The sequence below is a fragment of the Aspergillus sclerotioniger genome, assembly GCF_003184525.1.
Source record: "Aspergillus sclerotioniger CBS 115572 chromosome Unknown BO94scaffold_2, whole genome shotgun sequence".
NCBI classification, from domain to species: domain Eukaryota; kingdom Fungi; phylum Ascomycota; class Eurotiomycetes; order Eurotiales; family Aspergillaceae; genus Aspergillus; species Aspergillus sclerotioniger.
In genome coordinates this window covers 1,488,189-1,509,558 of record NW_020290992.1, presented here as the reverse complement: position 1 = coordinate 1,509,558, position 21,370 = coordinate 1,488,189, and the positions used below count along the sequence as shown (strand labels likewise).

Genomic DNA, 21,370 nt, shown 5'->3' with positions numbered 1-21,370 from the left:
GTAACAAAATAAGCAGTCTGCCTTCCAACAAATGGGGCTGTGGTTTAGTGGTATAATATTCCCTTAGCATGGGAGAGGTCCGGGGTTCGATTCCCCGCAGCTCCATTTTTTGTTTTTTTACCTCCTGCTTCTGCTTACTCTGTAGTATCCACTTCCCGAGATGAGGCATCATACGCGGGTGTCTTCTCCGTACAATGATTAGAGCATGCGCAGCATTCGTGGAAGTAGCATAAAATTAAATTTTCTTAGATACCGAATTGTCCAATGGTTGGTGATCTAGCATGATTGGGACAAAGGAAAGCGTAGATAAAGAAATATCCCAACAACCGCTCAGCTGCCGTAATGTAGGGTTTGTGACTTGTGATAAGAGGTATCAAGGTGAAGCACCATGCCAATTTAGATACCTTGGTCGTTTGAAAGGAATAGCCCAACCACTAACAGATACATAAAGTTAATGAACTACTGCCACTGCTATTGTGGAATTGAATTGCTCTGAATGGAGATTATCCCAGCGATTATGATAAGTCTTTCCCATCCGGTTTGCTGTCTGCTCTGGGCAGGCATAAAGTAGTGTTTCGCAGATATAGGCTGGTTATAACCAAAATGCTGAAACTTCTACTCAAGCTCTTGACAACGCCGACAATTACATACCCACTCTGACTTTCATCTGAATTCTCCACCATAGCGATCTCCCGCATTGAGTTTGCCGAACTCTTCCTTCATTCACCATCACAATTCACAACAGACTGCAAGAAACCGAAAAAGGCCCTGACAATAGAAACCAAGTGACACTTGAATGTCATTCCTCTTATGCCCCGAATTCATTGGCCGCCTCACTCCCCGGATGATACTCGGATCAGTCGGCCGGCATGCCTCGGCTGCTTATAAATGACCCGAGCTACCGATGTCTATCCGAGCAACGAACCTCCTCCACCCCTTTCCCCACACCCTGCATGCAGTCCATCATGCTTCTCTTCCTTGTAACAAACGTCATAGCATGGCTATCCTCAACATGGCACCCTCAAAAACAACCGTGCAACCGCCTGACACTACACAGTGTCCCCGGAATTGACATCCTCTCCATCCACTCCCAAGAAAGATACAATTACAGCTTCCCACACCACCCAGAGGACAACGACAAACCCATCCCAAACTTCTGCGACATCACCATCACCCTAACCCACCCCGGAGACGACGACATCGTCACCGTCTCCACATGGCTCCCCCTCACCAACTGGAACAGCCGATTCCAAGCCACCGGCGGCGGCGGACTAGCAGCCGGATACATCGGACCCGCGCAAGTCGCAGCCATCACCCAAGGCTACGCAGTATCATCAACCGACGGCGGCCTCACACTAAACAACACCATCGACCCGCAAACCGGAACCTGGGCTCTCCGTCCAGACCGAAGCCTCAACACCGCCCTGCTAAAAAACTACGCCCACCGCTCCATCCACGACATGACCGTGATCGGCAAAGCCCTCACCCAAACCTTCTACGGCACCCCGCCCAAATACTCCTACTGGAACGGCTGCTCCACCGGCGGCCGTCAGGGCTATTTCGCCGCAGCCCTCTACCCCGACTTATTCGACGGCATCCTAGCCGGCAGCCCCGCCATCAACCTCCCCCATCTCTTCTCCTACCTCTTCTGGGCCCCAATCCTAATGCTCAACTCCATCACCCCACCCCAATGCATCTTCCGCGCTTTTCAATCCGCAGCCATCGAAACATGCGACCCGCTCGACGGCGCCACAGACGGACTGATCTCAACCCCGACCCCTCCCTCTGCACCTTCAACCCTACCTCCCTCATCAACACAACAATCCAATGTCCCGAAATCACCTCCCCCACAAACACAACCATAACCATCACCCCCACCCACGCCACCCTCGTCCACCAAATAATCCAAGGCCCCCACCTCTCCTCCAACCACGACACCAAAAAACAACCCCTCTGGTACGGCCTCCCTCCCGGCTCCTCCTTCCAGGGCACCGCCAACACCACCACCAACCCCACAACCGGCCACACCACCATAACCCCCTTCTTCCCCGCCATCGGCTGGACCAAGAACTTCATCTTCCAAGATCCCTCCTACGACATATCCACCATGAACTTCACATCCTTCGACACCGCCGCTCTCCTCTCTATATCACGGTACAATGAACTCCTCGGCTCCGACACCCACCATTTACACGCTTTCCACGCCGCAGGCGGAAAGTTACTCTCTTGGCATGGGTTAGCGGATGATATTATTCCGTATATGGGGACGGTGCGGTATAGAGAGAGGATTGAGGCTGAATTTTATGATGAGGGTGAAGGTGAGGTGGATGTAGACGATTTCTATCGGCTGTTTTTGGCTCCTGGGGTAGGGCATTGTGGGGGTGGGTATGGGCCTGGGCCGATTGATCCGTTGGGGGCGTTGGTGAGGTGGGTGGAGGAGGATTTGCCGCCGGAGAGGTTGCCTGCGGGGGTGTGAATGGGCGTGGGAGGTGGGTGACGAGGGAGTTGTGTCGGTTTCCGCTGCGGTTGGTGTATGATGGGGTTGGGGATATGGATGATGGGGGAATTTTGAGTGTGAGGTTCCTGGGGAGGGGGTGGGAGATGTTGGGGGCTGTAGGGTTTGTTCTTGGGAGCTGGCTTTATACAGTCGATCTTTGTATTGTGAGCAAGCCTGGCAATAGAGAAAGTGAATGGTTTAGGTATATGCGGCACTAATACAGCTTTTACAAGGATATAATGAGAAGAAGGAAATCTACGGAGTGAACAGAAACAATCAATAACAAAAACAAGCACCATCAACTATTAGTATCAGGATTTTGATGTCCACATCAATAAACATAACGAAACCTGGTATTCTCCTTATCCGTCAAACCCGCCCACTTGGCCTCATCCACCATCGAATCCTCCACTTTTCCATACTGCTTATCCCTCCTCCGGTTCTCCCAGACATAATACCCAAACAACACGACAGACATCACCGCCGCCGCGGCCTGAGTAGCCAGAACAGCAATCTTGGCTGGGCGATACTCCGGCGCATCACGGGCCTGGAAGGTCTGAGGCCCGATGATGTTTCCGACGGAGAAAGAGCCCGCGACTAGGGCACTGCTGAAGGCGCGCTTGGTGTGGCCGGCGGAGTTTGCCATGGTCCATTGGTACAGGATGGGGAGGGTGGCGACGATGGCGTTGACGAGGTAGATGCCAATCAGGACGCCGGCTTTGTTGCTCTTAGGGAGGAAGGAGAGGAGAGCGCCGCCGATGATGCCGGGGATGGTGCAGAAGGCGTTCCAGGCCCAGCGGTGGGAGGTTTTGCGGATGCCGAAGCCCACCAGGAGGGTGAAGAAGATACTGACGATGCCGGAGGGCATGTTTAGGAGGGCGGAGATAGGGCCCGAGTAGCCGAAGCCGGCGATCAGGGTGGCGGAGTAGGTGGTTACGACGCCGCTGGAGACGGAGATCTAGGTGGGTTAGTCTGGTGCATGAGAGGAGGGGAGGGGGAGACTTACGAGAATGGTGATCAGGACCAGAAGCCAGAGTTGGATGTCAAGCACAGCTTCCAGTAGATGCTTAAAGTTGAATTTTGTGCTCCAGACTCCGGTCTGGTTGATACTGACGTGCTGCAGCAGAGCCACCTTTTCTTGCTCGGACAGCCATGTGGCCTTCATGGGAGTGTCGGGGATGAAGAGCAGGGTGAGGACACCGACCACGATGGTCAGACATCCGATGACGATGAACATGATTCGCCATCCGGAGACTGTGGCACCGTGATGCACATGCTGGAAGCCAAAAGACACAAGGCCACCGATGATCTGGGCCACGCCGAGACCGTTGTACCACCATGTAAATCTCGGGGCCTGCTCGCTTTTGTTGTAGTATTGGGAACTGATGAGCATCAGCGACGGTCCGATGGTCGCCTCGAAAATGCCCAGGAAAATACGGGCTGTGAGAAGAGTCGCATAATTTTTGGCGCCTGCAGACGCAGCAGCAGCCACGCCCCATAGCGCGACGTTGATTCCGAGCCACTTGGCTGCGGGCACTTTCTGGAGACAGTAGACTGAGAAGGTTAGCATATCTGTTGATGAGGGTGACGAGCAGTTGGGGCTTACTGTTGGGTGCCTCGGCAATCAGATAGGCGATGAAAAACCACGAGGCTGTATTGGAAAATTGATTCCCCACGAGATGCAACTCTGCTTTCATTCCCATCACGGCGGCATAGTTGAGCATGACTTTGTCCAAGAATTGAAGAACGTAGCAACTAAACATGAAAGGCATGAGCTGCCAATCAATTTTCCGACGTAGAGCCCGGAAATCGACCTGGGAGGTGTCGGGGCCCTCATGTCCCTGGAGGTATTGCACGGCATCATCGGTGCGATCTGCAGGCAGCGCCTGGGAAAAGGCTTCTGGGTTTTTCTCCTCCATGTCACAATGCAAATCTGTGTACTTCGTACAGCGAGGAGAAAAGAAAGTCGACTCGAAGGTGAAAGAAAAGATGCAGCTAGGGGAGGAAACCGGGAAGGGGTTGCTGCAAGATCATGCAGGCAAGACGAACAACGGGTTGGCGGCAGGTACCATTGGGTCCCGGTAGATATATTAGTCAAGATAACGTGCTCACTAATGTATGGCCACTTCATCTGCAGAGACCTGCAGATTGGAGAGGGCAGATAGGCTGCTCTCAGTCGACGCTAGCCAGGGTTAGGGCGAACAAGATTCTGCCCCGACCCCGATCATTTGATTGCGAATCCACTCTGGTTTGTCGCAATTTACTCCGGCCTTGGCCCAAATGTTAATCCCGAAGGATGTTGGTTCGAACCCTATTCTTGTCTTCAGGATCAGGTCTACGCCCCTGGCTGTAGGGCTTCGCCATGTGTCCCGCGCGAATCCGAGGTCGCAATGTGTCTCACATTGCCACAATGCATGATATCCTCGTTTCCTCGCTCTCATGTCTCTTATCCAGTGTCTGAATCTCTCCAGGTACTGCGATCATGGGCTGGGTGCACCATGCCTCGCCTGAGCTCGAGGCCGTGTCGCAATACCGCCTGATCCTCGGGGTGTGTCTGAGTCTGACGCTGTTGATGATCATCACTGTCTGTCTGCGATTAGCGATTCGATTCCAAGCCCGCCGCTTGGAAGCGTCCGACTATGTGATGCTGGTGACCATGTGGTTCAGCATCATCTACAGTTCCCTTTGTATCGCCCAAACCAGATACGGACTTGGATTACCCTTGAAGCTGCGCCCAAAGGCGGACTTGCCGAATTACACCAAGGTATGCCCTTCAGAAAAACTATATTTGAAGGGAGCTGACAGGTCAGCTCAACTATGCCGGTCGCCCGTTCTACCAGCTTGGGATTGCCGGGTTCAAAGCCTCGCTGTGCCTCAATTACCTGCGATTGCTCTCCGGGACTTCCAAGACGTATTATCGAATCCTCATATACGTGGTGATTGCCATAAGCACTTTAGGCCATTTTGCTGGCACCTTAGTCTTAATCTTCGATTGCCACCCAGTAAGACACCCCTTGCTCCCCACGTATTAAGAATCTGACGACGCAAAGATTAACCGCGCCTGGGACTTGACAATCTCTGGGTCTTGTCTACCGGCAGGACCGACCTTTTATGGGCTGGCCATCTTCAGTATCATCTGCGATATAGTGATCATCTGTCTGCCAATCCCGTTGTTACTTCAACTGAACATCAAGCCCGCCCAGAAAGCGGGCATTGTCTGTCTGTTCCTGCTGGGCCTGTTCACCACCATCTGCTCGATTCTGCGCCTCACGCAGATCTATCGCGTGGCATACGGAGATGGGAATTCTTCCCTCCTCGTCCTATGGGGCACCATCGAGTTCAACGTCGGGGTAGGTCGCCATAACCAGCCACCGAACCATGCTAATATGTGCAGAACATTGTGACTTGCGTGCCCTTCCTCGCCCCCCTACTCAAAGGAGCCGTGCGCGACTTCCGATCGTACAGTGGCCCGAAAGGATATAATGGCCGAAGCTATGCGCTGCAGTCCTGGTCGAGGGATCCGCGTTCGCAGCTCAAATCCACCACGTCGGCGGCACCGCAACCCAAACGGACGCCCAGCGAAGAGCTTATCCTCGACAGTGGGGATCCTGAGGAAGGGGGGATTCATATGACTGTCGAACTACACGTTTCGACGGAGAAGCGACCGACCGAAGACCACGAGTGACATGCTCTGGGCCATGTCTGATGGCGCCATTCTTTCAAACTTTTTTTTTCATATGTATATTAATCGCTCACTGGTCCAACCGCTCACTGGTCGTGTTTCATTCTGAATGGGTAATCATTTCCGTTATGCTTGTTAGTGCAGTGCAGATAATCCTGCGCAGTGCTTCCTTAGTGCTTGCCCCTCATGACGCACTAGCCAAGGGTCAGCTGGGTCGAGGGCATCAGAAGCCAATGAGCCACTGGCATCCAACGGGATCTTCCCGGCCATCAAGCTCAGCTCCATCCAGAAGGAATCCTGTGCGTTCCGTGAAACTTTAAAGTGGTCCACCCGGAAGGACATCCCCGGGGGTCGGCCAGGATGGTGCGTCCCACGCGCCTATGGCTGGTCTGTTCGTGTTGCCTAGTTGAGGTGGCGTCTGGATGAAGTCAGACCATTGTGCCAGTGGCCAGTGTATTATTAATCGCAATATACAAGATGGAGCTTCAACCATCTCAGGCAAATCGAGGTAGGGCTAGACTCGGACCAAGGCCGAAGGAGGGCCCCGGCCCCGGCCTAACAGCCCTAGTGCCCTTAAGTCTCTGTTAGGGTTGACCTTGTCTCACACGTCGTGGGGCAGGGTAACTGTCAACTAACAATTTGTTAAGATGGTTATGCCGCTTATGCTTGAGTTAAGATTGGTGTGTCTGACAGAGCGGCTGGCCTCGGCCAATCCCTGTCCAATTACTCAATGATGCAGAGCCGATAAGGAAGATGAGTGACTAAATAATTCGTCAGCCTAAACCCCTCTTCAAACAGGGTAGCACAAATTATTCAGAAACACATTAATCTAGCCAACAGCAGCACAGCTAGCTGATTCGGCCTCTGCCCGTTCCGAAGGATGCCTATATTCCGGTCCAATTGGCAGCAGCTCATCTGCCACGATTCCACCAATGTGAATCCTGCGCACCTGCCACCGAGCTCACCGTCCGAAGCCAACCCCGCAATGCGTCAGTCAAAAGTCAGGGATGAACGTGATCCCCGTGGAACCGACTCCGTGCCTCCTTGCTGCCCGCCATGGCTGATCATCCCGTCCTCATTGTCGGTGCGGGCATCAGTGGCCTCTTGCTGGCCCAGCACCTCCACAAACTCGAGGTTCCCTACCAGATCTTCGAACGTGATGCAGCGATTGATGCTCGCAGTGGTGGCTGGGGACTGACCCTGCATTGGGCACTGCCTGCTCTGCGATCACTGCTGCCTGACCACCTTGTGCAACAACTCCCGGAGACATATGTCAACAAGGCAGCGGCTGCGCGTGGTGACACCGGTCGCTTTTCCTTCTACGACCTGAAAACCGGATTAGCCTTGTCCAGCGTCCCGGCTGCGGAGCGCATTCGCGTGTCCAGAGTGCGCCTCCGACAGCTGCTCGCGACGGATCTCGATATCAAAGTAAGTACCCCCTACCCTCTGGACTACACCTCTGACAACACCTCAACGTAGTGGAATAAATCCCTCCAAACCATCGAATCCTCCGACAATACCGTCACTGCACACTTCGAAGACAGCACCTCATACACCGGCTGTCTGTTGATCGGCTGCGATGGATCGGTATCACCGACCCGCAAGATCTTGTACCCGGACGGCCATGCGATGAATCCACTTCCTATCCAGCTGCTCGGCGGGGCAACCCTATATACGGCCGAGGAGATGGCAGGTGCAGCGGAAATCGATCCCTTCATCTTCCAGGGCTCGCATCCGGACTCCAACATCTTCCTATTCCATAGCAGTATGTCACGCACCACACCTACAGTGCCATAGCCAACTAAGTACCTCAATAGTCCTCGACACCCCAAACAACTTCGAAGACAGCAGCAAAGACAAATACCTCTGCCAGGTCATCATCTCGTGGGCCGATTCCAAGAACATCCCCGTCCCTAGAGACAACAGCGAGCGCATCGCCCTGATGAAGTCCCTGACCAAGGACTGGGCCGAGCCATTCAGGACCTTAGTCCATCGCTTGCCCGACGACACAGAGGTGCGGTCCATTCGCACCGCGGACTTTATGTTCCGACCGCAGCAGAATACCACACACCCGCGGGTGGTGCTCATGGGTGATTCGGCACACACCATGACCATGTGTATGTCTCTCCTGCTTTCTACTGCACTTACACTACACGAGAACACAATCCTAACAAAACCTAGACCGCGGAGAAGGAGCCAACAACGCCATCGTGGATGTTTTCGATCTCACAAAGCGGGTGGATATGCAGTCTCTAGGGTACGACCCATACATACATCCCAAAGAGCGCACCTCTGATATGCAATACTAACAACCAACCAGATCCATGACTACAGAAACCCTCCGAGAATGCCTAAGCGCCTACGAAAACGACGTCTATATGCGCGCAGAGCCCAGCGTCTTGAATTCGCGACAGGCATGTTTTGACGCCCATGACTTTTCTGCCATTCTAAAGGGCAGTCCATTGGTGTCGGCTCGGTTGCTCAAAGAACAGGAGAATTAGTGGGGAGGTAATGAGCCATGAAGAGCAGTCTATCTACTAGCGATTATATAGACTACGTTGATGTTCTAATCTATCTTAAGGAATCCACTTTTATTGTAATGCCGTGCAGGAACCATTACTACTGGACAGGCATAGTAGTTATATCAGATTTGGTGAAATGAATGCTTCGATCTCAACGAATTTTGCTTTGATCTTCATCGTTTCGATCGCATTGGCAATATCTCTCTAGGAACTAATCTGTAAAAATCAAGCAATGCCATCTTGGATGCTTTTCTCAGTAGCACACTTATACTTCTGACTGCATACTCAGGCAATGATTGAACGACTGTTACGAATGTAGTGTATTATCCCCGCTAGAGCTCCCCTCGCTGCTCGTCCTCATCACCTCCATTCTCCGCGAGAATATTATCTGCTATCTTCTCCGCAAACATATCTAGCACACCGACTATTCAGTACTTCTTCCCACATCAACCGAAGGAGAGAAGAAAAACTTACACGCAGTACCCAGCGGAAAGCCCGCAGGCAGGAAAGGAAAGGCAGATGGATCAGCAATCCTCACTATAACCCCAATCAGTCCCACATCCATCAAAGAATACAAACCCAAGTAGACACAACTCACATCCACTAATCCCAATCACCTTAGCCGTACTATCCACCACAGCCATAGGATCATCCTTCTTCCCCATGCGACACGACGCCGATTGATGATTCAACGACCGATAAGAGCTTTTCACCATATCCGCGAGCTCGTTCCAGCTAGCTGTCTCCAAATTGGCCGAGGTAGCAGGACAGTCCAAGATATGCGACATGGCACTGGTATCGTAGAGCCGAAGCAAGTATTGCAGACCGGCGACAGCAACCTCCAGATCTGTCTGCGTGGAGAGCCATTTCGGGTCCAGCACGGGGTTGTCATCCATAGAGTTTGATCTGAGTGTGATTGTTCCTTTCGATGTGGGCGTCATAGGAATGCAGACGAGTTCCGCATAGTTATGTTCTGGCTCTTCGTTGACGCCGAGCGGCGAAGACACGACGCACATATCTGGCCAGTCGGAGGGGAATTCGGATAGATCTGGGGTTGCTTGTGAGTGAGTGAGTCCACAACAGACAGCGCTGTTCAAAGAAGAGAAAGATACCAGATAGAGTCGTCCCAGAAAGAGAACTGCGAATATCAGACGGGAAATCAACAAAGCCGACTAAATCTGCACCTGGATCTGCGAGCATCCCGTCTGCGTTGGCCTGGAATTTATCACACTCTTCCCATCTCCTGGAATCGTTGAGCAGGATGGACGTTGTCTCCACCTGGACTGCACGCGTGACACCAAGCAGAATATGATCGTTATAGTCCTGGCCCACCCCCGGCTTATCAAGAACAACCTCCACCCCTTGCTCTCGTAGATGATCCTGAGGACCTACCCCGGAGACCATGAGAAGCTGCGGAGTGAGGATAGGTCCACCAGCCAGAATAACCTCTTTGGATGCCGCAATCGTAAACGATCCCTCATCTCTCCGTTTCACACTAACCCCCCTCGCAACCGGCCGGCCGGACCGAAGTTCCAGAAATACAATCTTCTCAGCCATTGTCCCCACAAAGACATCAATCTTCGACGTGCCATCATTCAGCGTTGGGTCCAGAAAAGCCGTGTACGTAGTGGCGCGATTACCGGTCTGCGAATCGATCATATTCGCGATCCAACTGACCCCTTTGATATCTCCTTCCACGAACACTCGATTAACAGCGACCCCCAACTCCCGGAGACCGAGTTTCACCCAGCTACTAAACGCCTGGGCATATTTGGGGAAGGTAAGTTCCAGTGGGCCCGGAGTAGGACCGATGATCTGACTTTGGTCGTAGTCCGGCGTTGCGTTCAACCCTCTGGCGGTATTGTTGGGGCCTGTGAATTTGAACGACTGTTTATAGTATTTCTGGACGTTTTCCCAGCTCCACGACTCATCACCTACTTGGTCGGCCCATTTTCCGAGCGCGCCTTTGGTGGTTCGGAAGTAATCGACAAAGGTTAGGCCTTGGCTTCCTCCGATCTGGAATGTCATCTATCAGACATATATGTGAAGAGGGAGTAGGTAGGAGAAAGAGCACGCACCATCTTCCCCATCATATGCTGTTGCGGGTTTCCTCCCTACAGAATAAACCTTATATCAGTACACAACCACAACGGTATTTCCCCCTCAATAGAGGCAAAAAAAAAAAAAAAAAACATACCACCTGCGGCTCTGTAGGCCACTTCCACAAGATGTTGTCCCAGTCTGGCGATGGATCCTTGCTAAACCATTGTTCATTGTACCCCGGGATTGTAGTCAGATTCCCAGTAGGATATTCGCCTTTTTCTATAACGGCTACTGAGTTTCCGGCCTTTGCTAGTCGACTGGCTACTAGGAGCCCGGTCGTGCCGCCACCTACTACAATGTAGTCATATGGGTTAGTTGGGGGTGGGGGGTCGTCTGGGGGGAGCTCGTTGCTTAGGAAGTGCTGGAGATGGGGAAAAGCGTGGGGGTAGGCAGAGACTGTGGTTGTTGAGAGTAGTAGAAAGAGGGAGGGTATTGAGGTGGGAAGCATTGTTGGTGCTATGATGGTGATGGAGTGGGGTTGTTTACAGGGTTGGATTACGGGGGTAGGTGTAGGTGTTTTTATTTGGAAATTGATATGAGAGATTAGCATACGATTTCAATGACGGCATGGAAAACACGGTAGAATATGTGGTCTTGCACGATTTCGCCTATAATTATATTGTGTAGCTAAATGGAAATCTTCATTTATCTTGAGACAACATGCGTATCCGCAGTCTGCCACCAACCATGGATGAGAATATGACCTGTCAATGGACGATATAACATGAATCAATCCATGGAACATCACCCAGACAGCAAGACCTAAGTGAATATGCAATGGTGATGCGGACTCGCTGGAGTTGTCTCTGACACCGGACTCAATGTAACCCGATCCACTCCAACCACTAGGGTGATCCATCCACTTTTTTCCATAGGTGACTAGCTAATATTGCATTCATCGCTCACAGGGCTAGATGTCCACCGACAACCGAACCCACAATTGCATGCATCCCTTCCTGCCGGGTTTACCGGGATCTCCGCATACAAGGACCTAAGATGGTAGCCAGATCGAGCCATTTTCTCTCCGCTCCCGATCATCCGCTGCATGCGGAGTAGTTATCTCATTTTTCTCTGCGGGCAAGGTAAGGTCTGGAGGCAGTACAGCTCTGAATAGCCAATCGCGCTGCTCTGGTTGGTATTCTCTAGATCATCCCTCTGGCGCACCATCCGTTCGATCGCAAGAATGCTATTAAGAACAAGTGTCTCGAGAATTGACCCAGCTAGGAAAGGTGTCGGAGAAGCTTCTGCATCTCCTGGACGAGAAAGATACAGCAAGGCCAGTGGTTGAACCAGAACTATGTCCCCATAACATGACCCAGAGGTTGGTGTGTGGGACGGCAAAGGTCTGCGCAAGCAGAGAAGCTGGAGTGTCGGTCGAGCTAGATACCGGGGGGTAGGGTGATCGGATGGTACTATGTCGGAAATAGCAGAACTTATCTTGAATCTATAATTTATAACTTGTTCAGAATAAATTTCTCTAGTAGAAAGACTCTGATGAGGATAGATTGATAGAGAAGGACACCTTACTGCAGAGTAAGAATATTTTATCTACATAGATGGAATACCTTCAATTTTCTAGTATAAGGGATCCTAATTAATCTGTATATTTGATTCAACGTAACTAGAGACCGCGAGTATAAAAGTCCTTGATTATCCTGGAGCATACAAGATCTTGGACACCTTGCAATCTTGAATGCAACCCTACATTAAAAAAGGTATAACACCATCATAGTAGAATATAATCTAAGATACGCAAGCTATATTTAACAAATAGATTAAACAAACAGTATCACCGAACTTGGCGTGGCAATTGAAGCCACAAACGAGAGCTGTTGAGGAATGTGTGTCTGGGCCCCTGCCATCCATCTGGACTTCAGGAAAGAATAGGTGCAGAGTGACAGCATAACTCTGCCGAGGAAGCATGACAGCATGCAGTATGCTTGTACTACCATAAATCCACGCCAAAACCTGTTTTGTGTCCGACTCCCGACCACGGAAATGGGTCAACACGTCATGCCAGATTCGTATCCTTACCCTTACACTATCTTTCCTCCACTATTGGCATGATTCTGCGCCTTGTATGAAATTCAACACGATGGATTGTTGCATATACATCAAAGTGTGGGCTGAAACCGCAAACAGACTTTAATTCCTTGGTTAGACAGAAATCCAGGCATCTCGTGCAGCATTGTAACCATATGTCTTACGGCTAGACCATCTGCAGGGGTTAGTCTCGATTCCAACTCTTCTTGCAAAGACTAGCATAACAACTATTGAGCGGCATCGACAGTCGTATTGGCTGCCCTTCATTGAGACTTCGCAGTAACAGTTACTACCTTCATTCTGAACGGCGAATATTATGATTCGATACCGATAGTTTCGGACAAGGAGCACTGTTACAGGATATACCACGAATGTATCAATTGTTGGATTGATACACGCACTCTTCACTAGACCTCAGGATACTCGTTTAATCTGCACGCTGAAGCATTCTATCGGATGGCAGGGGGATGAGCACTTCGCGTGATTGTAATGGCTTGATTGGCCCAACCCAAAAATGTATGCTTAATTGTGTCCAGATGGCAGCACAGCAATGCGGGCGGGTATCGCGGGAGGAAGGAACCGAACCCTATTATTAATATTAGCAATTGAGAGGAAAGCGGGGAAGACGTTGATCCTCGGTTATACCACGCCTTCATCGATGTAACGGCTATGCAAGAGCCTTTCACCTTATCTTATTTCATTCTATTATATTTGCAACCGACGTTAAACTCCAAATCACAGCCATCATCATGTCCAACAAACCTCCATTCCAAAAAACCTACCCATGGACAAGCGCACCAATAATAGCCCAAGCCCCCATGCTCAACATTGCCGGCCCCGAGCTAGCCACAGCCGTATCCGCAGCCGGCGGAATCGGCTTCGTAGCCGGTGGAAACGACGTATCGAATCTCGAGCGCAAGTTTCAGCGAGCTGAGCAGCTTATTAAAGACTACAAGGCGGCAGCGGCAGCAGAAGGAAACCTACCCACCAACAACAGTCTTCAGTTCTATAACGGCCCGAACTTACCTATCGGCGTAGGATTTCTAAACTGGGGAGCCGATATCAAAACAGCACTGCCGCTCATCATTCGCTACCGCCCATGTGCCGTGTGGCTGTTCGCGCCACCTAACTGCGCCGCAGATCAAGTCCCCTGGGTCGAGGGAATCCGGGCCCAGACTAGCGGGAGTGTGGCTATCTGGGCCCAGGTAGGGAGTGTTGAGGATGCAGTCGACGCCGTGGCCAAGCTGCATCCTGATGTGCTTGTCGTGCAGGGGAGTGATGGCGGGGGCCATGGGTTGGAGAAGTCGGCTAGTATTGTGTCTTTGGTGCCGGAGGTTATTGACAAGCTGTGTGAGGATGGTCAAGGTAATATGGAAAGGTTGCCGAGAATTGTCGCGGCAGGTGGCTTAGTAGATGGGCGGGGGGTAGCAGCTGCTCTTGTCTTGGGTGCTGAAGCGGTGGTGATGGGGACGCGGTTCCTGGCCTCATCTGAAGCAGGTATACAGAGGGGGTATCAGGAGGCTATTCTCGAGGCAAGTGATGGTGGGGTTTGTACTATTCGTTCTACTGTGTATGACCGTGTACGGGGATTTCGGAGCTGGCCGGGGAAATATTCCCCGCGGGGAATTGTGAATAGAACGCATACGGAGTTGGTCGCGGGAAAGGTGTCGGAACGGGAGAATTATGATCTTTATCAGAAGGCTCTAGAGCAGGAGAGCCCGGGATATGGAGCTAATGGGCGACTGGCTACTTTTGCGGGTACGGCGGTTGGTTTGGTGAGAGAGGTACTGCCGGCTGGGGAGATTGTTCGCGGGGTTAGGAAGGAAACCGAGGCTGTTTTGAGGGTGGATAGAGTGGCGAGGTTGTAGAAAATAAAATATGTGCTCTTCTGACTGACAGCGCCAAATCTAACTCGGTTTAGCAAGGTGAGAAGGAGGAGGCGGTTGTAGAGAGTCAAATCGACGCGATTTGTTTCAGAAAGACACAGTTAAACTGCATACACACTATAGTAGTTATTGAATCAACAATCTGCAGAGGAGATAGATAAAAAGTATAAAAATAAACGTCTAACGAATGAATAAGACCAGTCTATTAATCTGGAGTCTCAAAAAGTACAAAAAGATATGACAAGAGTGGGATTCGAACCCACGCCCCTTTCGAGACTAGGAATATTCCGAAGAACATGCATGATCAGGTGACCTGACCCTAGCGCCTTAGACCGCTCGGCCATCTTGCCTGTTGGTTGGAATTTGGAAAGAACTCTGGTTACATGAACGGTAATATTAAGATGAACTTTTAAGATGTCTGTCTGCGGCACTGTAGGACTTCTTTACCACTGGGTCAATGGATTTGGGTGTGGTTTTTGAGATCCGGGATGAATTAGAACTGATAGGTTATGTGAATATGTGCTTTGGGGTGTTGTCCGTGCTTGTACTGAAGCGGCATTTCTTGTAAGATATGTATTTTGTTGGTGCATCTAGGGCGTGGTGGGTTGGATCGAATCGGTCCTGCGTTTCATTATAGCCAACGTGAATAGTAATTACAGATACTACGTTGATTGATAGAGGAAGGCTTGTTGATTATAGGTAGGCAATATGCGATCAATGGTTCTACCATGTGGGATCATCACACAAGCACACAGGGCAGTCCAGCGAGTGTCTGATAAATTGTACCACTGGGACAGGACTACTAACTATGGCCCCTTAACTCTGAAGAATATCGCGATACAAGGCTAGGAACTCAGGTCCGGATGACTATCCTAGACAGTATCTCTTTTGGTGCAGTTGAAAGGGTGATAACCATGTAGGCGATCCACCCAGTACGATGTTCCAACACTCCAGGGTCCGTATGCCATGCAAGCTTCCAAATGCTATGTGATTAGTACATCCATTGTACCATATTTTATCAAGGTAGCAGGTTCTTGAGGGTTAAAGAAGGTTTCAGATGTCTGCCAAAGTCAGTGTGAACATCACCAGTTAGCTCATCTCACGTGGAGAAACCATAGCTGAGATGGAAACTATTTCATGCCCCGTGAAATCACCATAGTTTGTGGTATTTCAGCGATGCGGCCAGTATCAACACATCTTTGACACATGGTGAGACTTGACATTCTGCTACTAGCCCTGCCCGGGCGCATAGGGCACACATCCTAGTAATGCCTTTGCGAGCTGCACGCGAGGCAGTAGTAGACGAATTAGAAACACCAGCAATTTCAAAGGCGCACTGCAGTGTATGTGGACCAGCCAGATGCCCGTAGCGATTTTCGGCCGCTGTATATAAAGACATGGCTAATGGCGCACAAGCGGATAGGCGAAATGCTCCGCGCTGTTGGTGCTCGTCAAGTCAAAACCTCAGAAGCAAATCGAATCGTAGGCACACGGATGCTTGCTGAAGAATATAGAATCTGCACAATCTCCTGAGAGTTTATTTATACCGTGTGCGACGATAGCTGCCATCTGAGAGCCCCCTGTCGCCTGCGCGATCGAATTCAGATAGGCCGACGAGAACAGACAAGCCATGACTTGATGAAAGCCACGAGCATGGTAGGTATTGCATGACTGGAGAATTAGAGAAATGCACTCGAGTAGTTTGGAGCAGATGCGATCGCCGGAAAGACAAGACTGGCCGTAAGTGCCGACACCCAAGGGTTCATCTGTATAGGACGGCATTAATCGATACCTACTGGTACCGGTAGGCGAGACCTATCTGGATCTATCCTCCAATGTAGCGACACTTATTATAGCCCATAGAAATCCTGTCCATCGCACTGCCCAGTTCGGCATTCCTCCCACAGTCTCATCCCAGGATTGTTTCGTTGCCGATGTCTTCGCATCGAAGGACCGTACCGATCGTATCAGCCTTTTATCGAACACTGCTGCTTAATCGCGGACCGTGGGTAGATTCTGCGTGACATGAAGTACATTAGCAATCCAGATGCCTTCATCGATAGCTGCGGGGGATCTCCGTTCGCATGCCAAGGTTGCGCCGAGATGCATGGCCACATAATGGGAGATTAGAAAACGGTCCTGTGGGACAAAGTGATAAGTTCAACACAATCCTCGAGAGTGGTTGCAGGCTATGGTGTCCAGGGGTGTGTCGCACACTGTTCCACCCCGCAGCTCCTCCCCGGCGCGGTCAACAGAACCAATCGGTCGCATATCGCATCCGCGGCAGACAGTTCAAGGTTCGAGCCAGTCCCTGCATGGGAGGTGCCAAGAGAAGAAGCATTGGCAGGTATTATTGCGAGGTAGCATTGCTAAGGGGATGCACGTGAAAGGTACATGCACCTTCCTGTTTGGATTGGCGCCGACGCGTCATCGACTGGCATCGCTTCTCCCCGACTCTCTAGCCCTCTATTTCAAGAACAAAGAGATACCAACAACACCATTCCTTATTAGTATGGAGGTCAACGGTCGCCAATCTATCCGATACACCCTGTCAGGGGTTGCTGTGGTAGCCTGCAGGGCTCGTGCGCGTTGGGGTACAGCCAACGGTCAAACCAGGGTATGGGGGACCATTTATTAATATACAGCACTGTTCTGTCCCCGACTGAACCCGAGGGAGATCCCGAGGAACAAATAGTATCAGGCTATCAGCATCACATCATGACCCCTGAGAACTGCTTACCTCTTGGCAGAACACCTCTGAAAGTGCCAAGAGCCCCAGTCAGGGACTGGAATCCACGCAGCGTGGAGCGCGGAGAATCGCCTTTCCGTTCTTATCAGGGCCAAGGAATTGAAAGTAGTAGGAGGTAAGCAGCATGTGCAAGAATAGCAATCCCATGCGTTTGATAGGATCCCCCGGAGATCCAAGGACACGGTAAACGAGCCGATCATTTGGCCAGGCCGGAAAGGGAGCGGACCCCGACGGCTGGAAGCTAATCCAAGCCAGCCACTGGCCATAGTCTCGCCAGGATTGGCTCGATTGTAGCAATCCAAACAATCGCATTCCAATGCCAATGCCATTGAGATGGAGGCTACATCGCACTACGTTAGTTTATGCTTTTTCCAGCCCGCTCCTGCCTCGACTCGAGTCTTTTGGGGACTCTCGACGAGCGCTTAAATCTCTGCGCCCGGGTGCTGCCCTCTGGTAGGGCACTGACTCGAGAACCCCATCCGACTGACAAGGTGGGCAATTGACCAAGTGGGCTGGCTTCACCAGGCTGCAGCAAAACCCGACCGTTTCATTTGTTGGTCTGCGCATCTGGCTCTGCTATCGGATCGGTGTCCTGGCCATGTTCGTGGGACGGGGTGGATGTCACCGCGTTGTTTTGTTTCCCACGCCCATAGGGCTGAGAACGCCGTCATTGCGAGCAGCCCCAGAACTCGAGGGCATACACTATACAAGGAGGGCGAAAGGATCATCATGCTCTGCCTCGGCGGCATACGGAAGTCCTCCGTAGCCCGGGCCGGCCAATCCGTAACCATGGATCCGAGGCCGTGTCGGACTGTGTCACTTCTCCTGGAGATCCGGCTCCACCTATTAGATTAATACCTCGAAGGGGAAACCGTGCTTCGAATCTTTGGAAGCTTCTTTATCCTCCCGCCCTCACCCTAATCCCCCTTTTCGGTTGGTTCTGTAGCCGGACTCCGCACCGTGGGCCGACCATTCCTGATAGTGTCTTCGATAACAATACCTCTCTGATCGCAGTGTCGATCAACGGTGAGAGAAGCTGGACGAATGTAGCAGTGCACTAAAACGGAGAATTTGCATCCGATGGTAGTCGCCACCACCGCACGACAGGCAAGGTTTTTTCAACGCCAAATACGATGATCGCCCAGGGATGACACGAGGCAAGAAGGTGGAAAGGAGCCCCGGGAAAATCTTGCCCAGTCGACTATGAAACCCGGAGCCACCTCCTGACTCGCCAGCCGGCTTCCCACTGGCGCTGGCAGCTTTGAGTGGGTCGTTCCAGAGCGGGGATTCCTCCATGCTCAACCCAGTGTTCAGTAGGTAGATAGATAGGCGATAGAAAGGTAACACGAACAGCCGAAACTCTGCTGAAGCAACTTGCTGTATCTGATCCCACAAATTCAAGCCAGCTACCAACAGCCCCCAGTAGTCAGTACTGAGAATGACAGCGTGTTGCATGCAGCTACCCGCACGATGATCAGACCGCCACTCCATCGTGGCACTCCAACCAGCCCGGAATGATGGCCAACACAAGCTTCGGTGGCGTTTCTAGGGTTCTCGTTCTCTCACTAGCGATTCAATCCTCCGCTGGACTCGCCTTGGAAGTTAGAACTGCGCCGGCCTCAGGGGACTATTGCACTTATAAAGCTTGGTGTCGACTAGGGAGCCTGGGATTTGCCTCCAACTCCACGAGTGGAGATGCGCCCCGAGTTGTCGCGGACCATGATAACTCCTTTCGGCACATGGCCGAACCCGTGCCGGTAATTGCAGTGAATCGAGCCGTCGAGTTCCTCCCTCGATCGACACTTGACACGACGTGCCTGATTCGACCTAGGCGGGTGAGGGCTAGCAGCCATCGTGCCCCGTGCCAACCCCAGGGGCTGGGGTCGATGGCCGGTTATATAGGTCAATTTCCGTCGGGAAAATGGAGGTCTGAAACAATACCCTCGGCCATCTCCCCATCATGCTGTCCCTGGCGATCCAGTCGTTCCTGCACCCGGCCAGTCCGGCCCTGCAGCGTCGGTCGTCGTCGTCGTCGTCTGCGGAATCCCAGGGCACGGCCATCATGAGCCCACTGCCCAACCTGCAGACCAAGGGCTTGATCGTGATTAGTGCCCTGGCAACCCTGTCGCTCATTTGCACCTTTTCTCTCTTGGCTTTTTTCACCTACCGCTTCATTTTCTGGAAAAAATACTACAAGCGCTACATCGGTTACAACCAATATGTCGTGCTCATGTTCAACCTCGTCCTGGCCGACTTTATCCAGAGTCTCGGCTTTATCATCAGTCTCCGATGGATCGCGACTGACTCCGTGACTGCATCCGATCCGGCATGCTTCCTGCAGGGCATCTGGCTGCAGATTGGGGATCCCATGAGTGGATTGTTTGTGCTCGCGATCGCGGCGCACACCTTCATCCACGTGAGCTTGGGCCACCAGATTGAACACCGCGTCTTTGTCGCCGTCGTCATCGGTCTGTGGGTGTTCGGAGTGGTCACGACCATTATCCCCATCGCCGCCCACGGACGGTACGTCTGGTATCCGGCCGTGGCCTGGGTAAGTCTTTGTGCCGTGCATCCACATGCGTCGCTAACCCCGTTCCCATAGTGCTGGATGACGCCCAAGTACGAGTCCATGCGACTGTGGACCCACTATTTCTGGATCTTCGCCTCCGAATTTTTCACCGTCGTTCTCTACGCGATCATGCTCATTCAGCTGCGGAGGAGAATCGCCGAATCGTCCATCCTGGGAGAGCACAACTCGGAAAGTCTGCGCCGCCTGAAGCGCGTCATTTTCCATATGGGCCTCTACCCATTGGTCTATATCGGCCTCACTTTGCCACTGGCCGCGGGGCGCATGGCTTCCGCCAGCGGGCACTCTCCGAGTGTGTTGTACTTTTGCGTCAGTGGTAGCTTGATGACATTGTGCGGTTTCTGCGATTCCCTCATGTACACCCTCAGCCGGCGCAGTGTGGTGCTGGAGCCGGAAGCCCGGATCAACAGCAGCAACAAGATGTCCAGTCGACGCAACAAATCCTCGGTGGCGCATCAGTATGGCGCCAGTGTCGACGGCAAGGGGCCCACCAACACCACGATTGCGCGGGGCCGGAGCGACTCGACCGAGGAGATGATCGGCAAGGACGGGCTGGAGTTGACGCCGATGGGCGTGGTGTTGCAGCACACGACGATCGAGGTGACACACGAGGCCGCTTATGACTCGGCCTCGAGCAATCTGAGTGCAACCAGGGACCGGAATAGCATGTACCATTAGGTCCATGCAGCCAGCCGGTTGAAACAGACCGATGCCAGTGCGATTGACATTTATTGACCAACGATATGTGATTGGCCAGATTTTTCTAGTTACACCTTGGACAGTCGAGAAACTGTCCTCATTCCTTGCGATCAGCCACCACCCTTTCGACATTTGGGAACATGAGTGGAAGCAACACGCTTCTGCTACCTGCGAGGAACTCAGCATGCCGCTCTCCAAAGTCCGCTAAACCGGCAGAGAGCTGCTGCGTTGAGCCTATTGTGTTGAGCAGTGGGCCTTCAACAGACACTATCTCCAGTGCTGTCCGTCTTCCTTCATAATGGCGGCCAAACCTCCAGCGCGCCCATAACCACCCGCTATAGCGAGGGCAGTCCCTGACCAAACCCCCCAGCCACCGTCCAGGCTACTTAATCGTGATGGGACAGTAAATCATGTCCCATCCAGTCCTCATTCATTGTACATATTTCCTATCTATGATAATGACCATCCACATGAAATAAACTCAGACCACCCAACCTTATTCGAAATTAATACGAACCATCCCCACATGGCCATGAGTTTATCTGCCCCAATCCTCCTAGCTTAGTCCCAACATTGAGCACAATCAAACAATGTACTGCAAC

General features: G+C 51.9%; 8 protein-coding genes and 2 non-coding genes across 10 annotated transcripts; 6 read left to right on the top strand and 4 right to left on the bottom strand.

Annotated features, from left to right (window-relative positions):
* Nucleotides 1–33: 33 nt before the first annotated feature.
* On the top strand, nucleotides 34–105 carry BO94DRAFT_t45. Its single transcript has one exon. It is a non-coding gene; the product is annotated as a tRNA-Ala (tRNA).
* A 385-nt stretch (nucleotides 106–490) lies between these two features.
* Nucleotides 491–785, bottom strand: BO94DRAFT_530709 (uncharacterized protein). The gene has a single exon (XM_025610728.1). It carries the CDS (start codon nucleotides 696–698, stop codon nucleotides 516–518), a length of 183 nt encoding a protein of 60 aa, XP_025472733.1. The 5' UTR covers nucleotides 699–785; the 3' UTR covers nucleotides 491–515.
* Nucleotides 786–935: 150 nt separating this feature from the next.
* Nucleotides 936–2,763, top strand: BO94DRAFT_562553 (tannase and feruloyl esterase; the record flags this gene model as incomplete). Its single annotated transcript, XM_025614296.1, has 4 exons — nucleotides 936–1,829; nucleotides 1,988–2,457; nucleotides 2,490–2,594; nucleotides 2,721–2,763. The coding sequence occupies exons 1-4, from the start codon at nucleotides 954–956 to the stop codon at nucleotides 2,761–2,763; spliced, it is 1,494 nt and encodes a 497-aa protein (XP_025472732.1). The 5' UTR covers nucleotides 936–953.
* On the bottom strand, nucleotides 2,698–4,530 carry BO94DRAFT_507434 (putative MFS transporter). Its single transcript, XM_025609612.1, has 3 exons — nucleotides 4,104–4,530; nucleotides 3,504–4,051; nucleotides 2,698–3,455 (listed from the first exon to the last, which is right to left on the bottom strand). The coding sequence occupies exons 1-3, from the start codon at nucleotides 4,414–4,416 to the stop codon at nucleotides 2,829–2,831; spliced, it is 1,488 nt and encodes a 495-aa protein (XP_025472731.1). The 5' UTR covers nucleotides 4,417–4,530; the 3' UTR covers nucleotides 2,698–2,828.
* Nucleotides 4,531–4,979: 449 nt separating this feature from the next.
* On the top strand, nucleotides 4,980–6,814 carry BO94DRAFT_552809 (uncharacterized protein; the record flags this gene model as incomplete). The annotated part of the gene is made up of 6 exons (XM_025613622.1): nucleotides 4,980–5,261; nucleotides 5,308–5,499; nucleotides 5,548–5,847; nucleotides 5,892–6,178; nucleotides 6,378–6,570; nucleotides 6,698–6,814. 6 exons carry the CDS (start codon nucleotides 4,980–4,982, stop codon nucleotides 6,812–6,814), a joined length of 1,371 nt encoding a protein of 456 aa, XP_025472730.1.
* A 421-nt stretch (nucleotides 6,815–7,235) lies between these two features.
* Nucleotides 7,236–8,680, top strand: BO94DRAFT_581120 (FAD-dependent oxidoreductase; the record flags this gene model as incomplete). Its single annotated transcript, XM_025615373.1, has 5 exons — nucleotides 7,236–7,607; nucleotides 7,659–7,944; nucleotides 7,997–8,296; nucleotides 8,361–8,436; nucleotides 8,500–8,680. 5 exons carry the CDS (start codon nucleotides 7,236–7,238, stop codon nucleotides 8,678–8,680), a joined length of 1,215 nt encoding a protein of 404 aa, XP_025472729.1.
* A 353-nt stretch (nucleotides 8,681–9,033) lies between these two features.
* Nucleotides 9,034–11,252, bottom strand: BO94DRAFT_600917 (GMC family oxidoreductase; the record flags this gene model as incomplete). The annotated part of the gene is made up of 6 exons (XM_025616358.1): nucleotides 9,034–9,113; nucleotides 9,176–9,238; nucleotides 9,300–9,749; nucleotides 9,814–10,717; nucleotides 10,780–10,815; nucleotides 10,899–11,252. 6 exons carry the CDS (start codon nucleotides 11,250–11,252, stop codon nucleotides 9,034–9,036), a joined length of 1,887 nt encoding a protein of 628 aa, XP_025472728.1.
* A 2,266-nt stretch (nucleotides 11,253–13,518) lies between these two features.
* On the top strand, nucleotides 13,519–14,750 carry BO94DRAFT_507427 (nitronate monooxygenase). The gene has a single exon (XM_025609611.1). The coding sequence runs from the start codon at nucleotides 13,597–13,599 to the stop codon at nucleotides 14,713–14,715; it is 1,119 nt and encodes a 372-aa protein (XP_025472727.1). The 5' UTR covers nucleotides 13,519–13,596; the 3' UTR covers nucleotides 14,716–14,750.
* Nucleotides 14,751–14,971: 221 nt separating this feature from the next.
* On the bottom strand, nucleotides 14,972–15,083 carry BO94DRAFT_t40. Its single transcript has one exon. It is a non-coding gene; the product is annotated as a tRNA-Leu (tRNA).
* Nucleotides 15,084–19,442: 4,359 nt separating this feature from the next.
* BO94DRAFT_581117 (uncharacterized protein) lies at nucleotides 19,443–20,747 on the top strand (the record flags this gene model as incomplete). The annotated part of the gene is made up of 2 exons (XM_025615372.1): nucleotides 19,443–20,033; nucleotides 20,085–20,747. 2 exons carry the CDS (start codon nucleotides 19,443–19,445, stop codon nucleotides 20,745–20,747), a joined length of 1,254 nt encoding a protein of 417 aa, XP_025472726.1.
* Nucleotides 20,748–21,370: the final 623 nt, after the last annotated feature.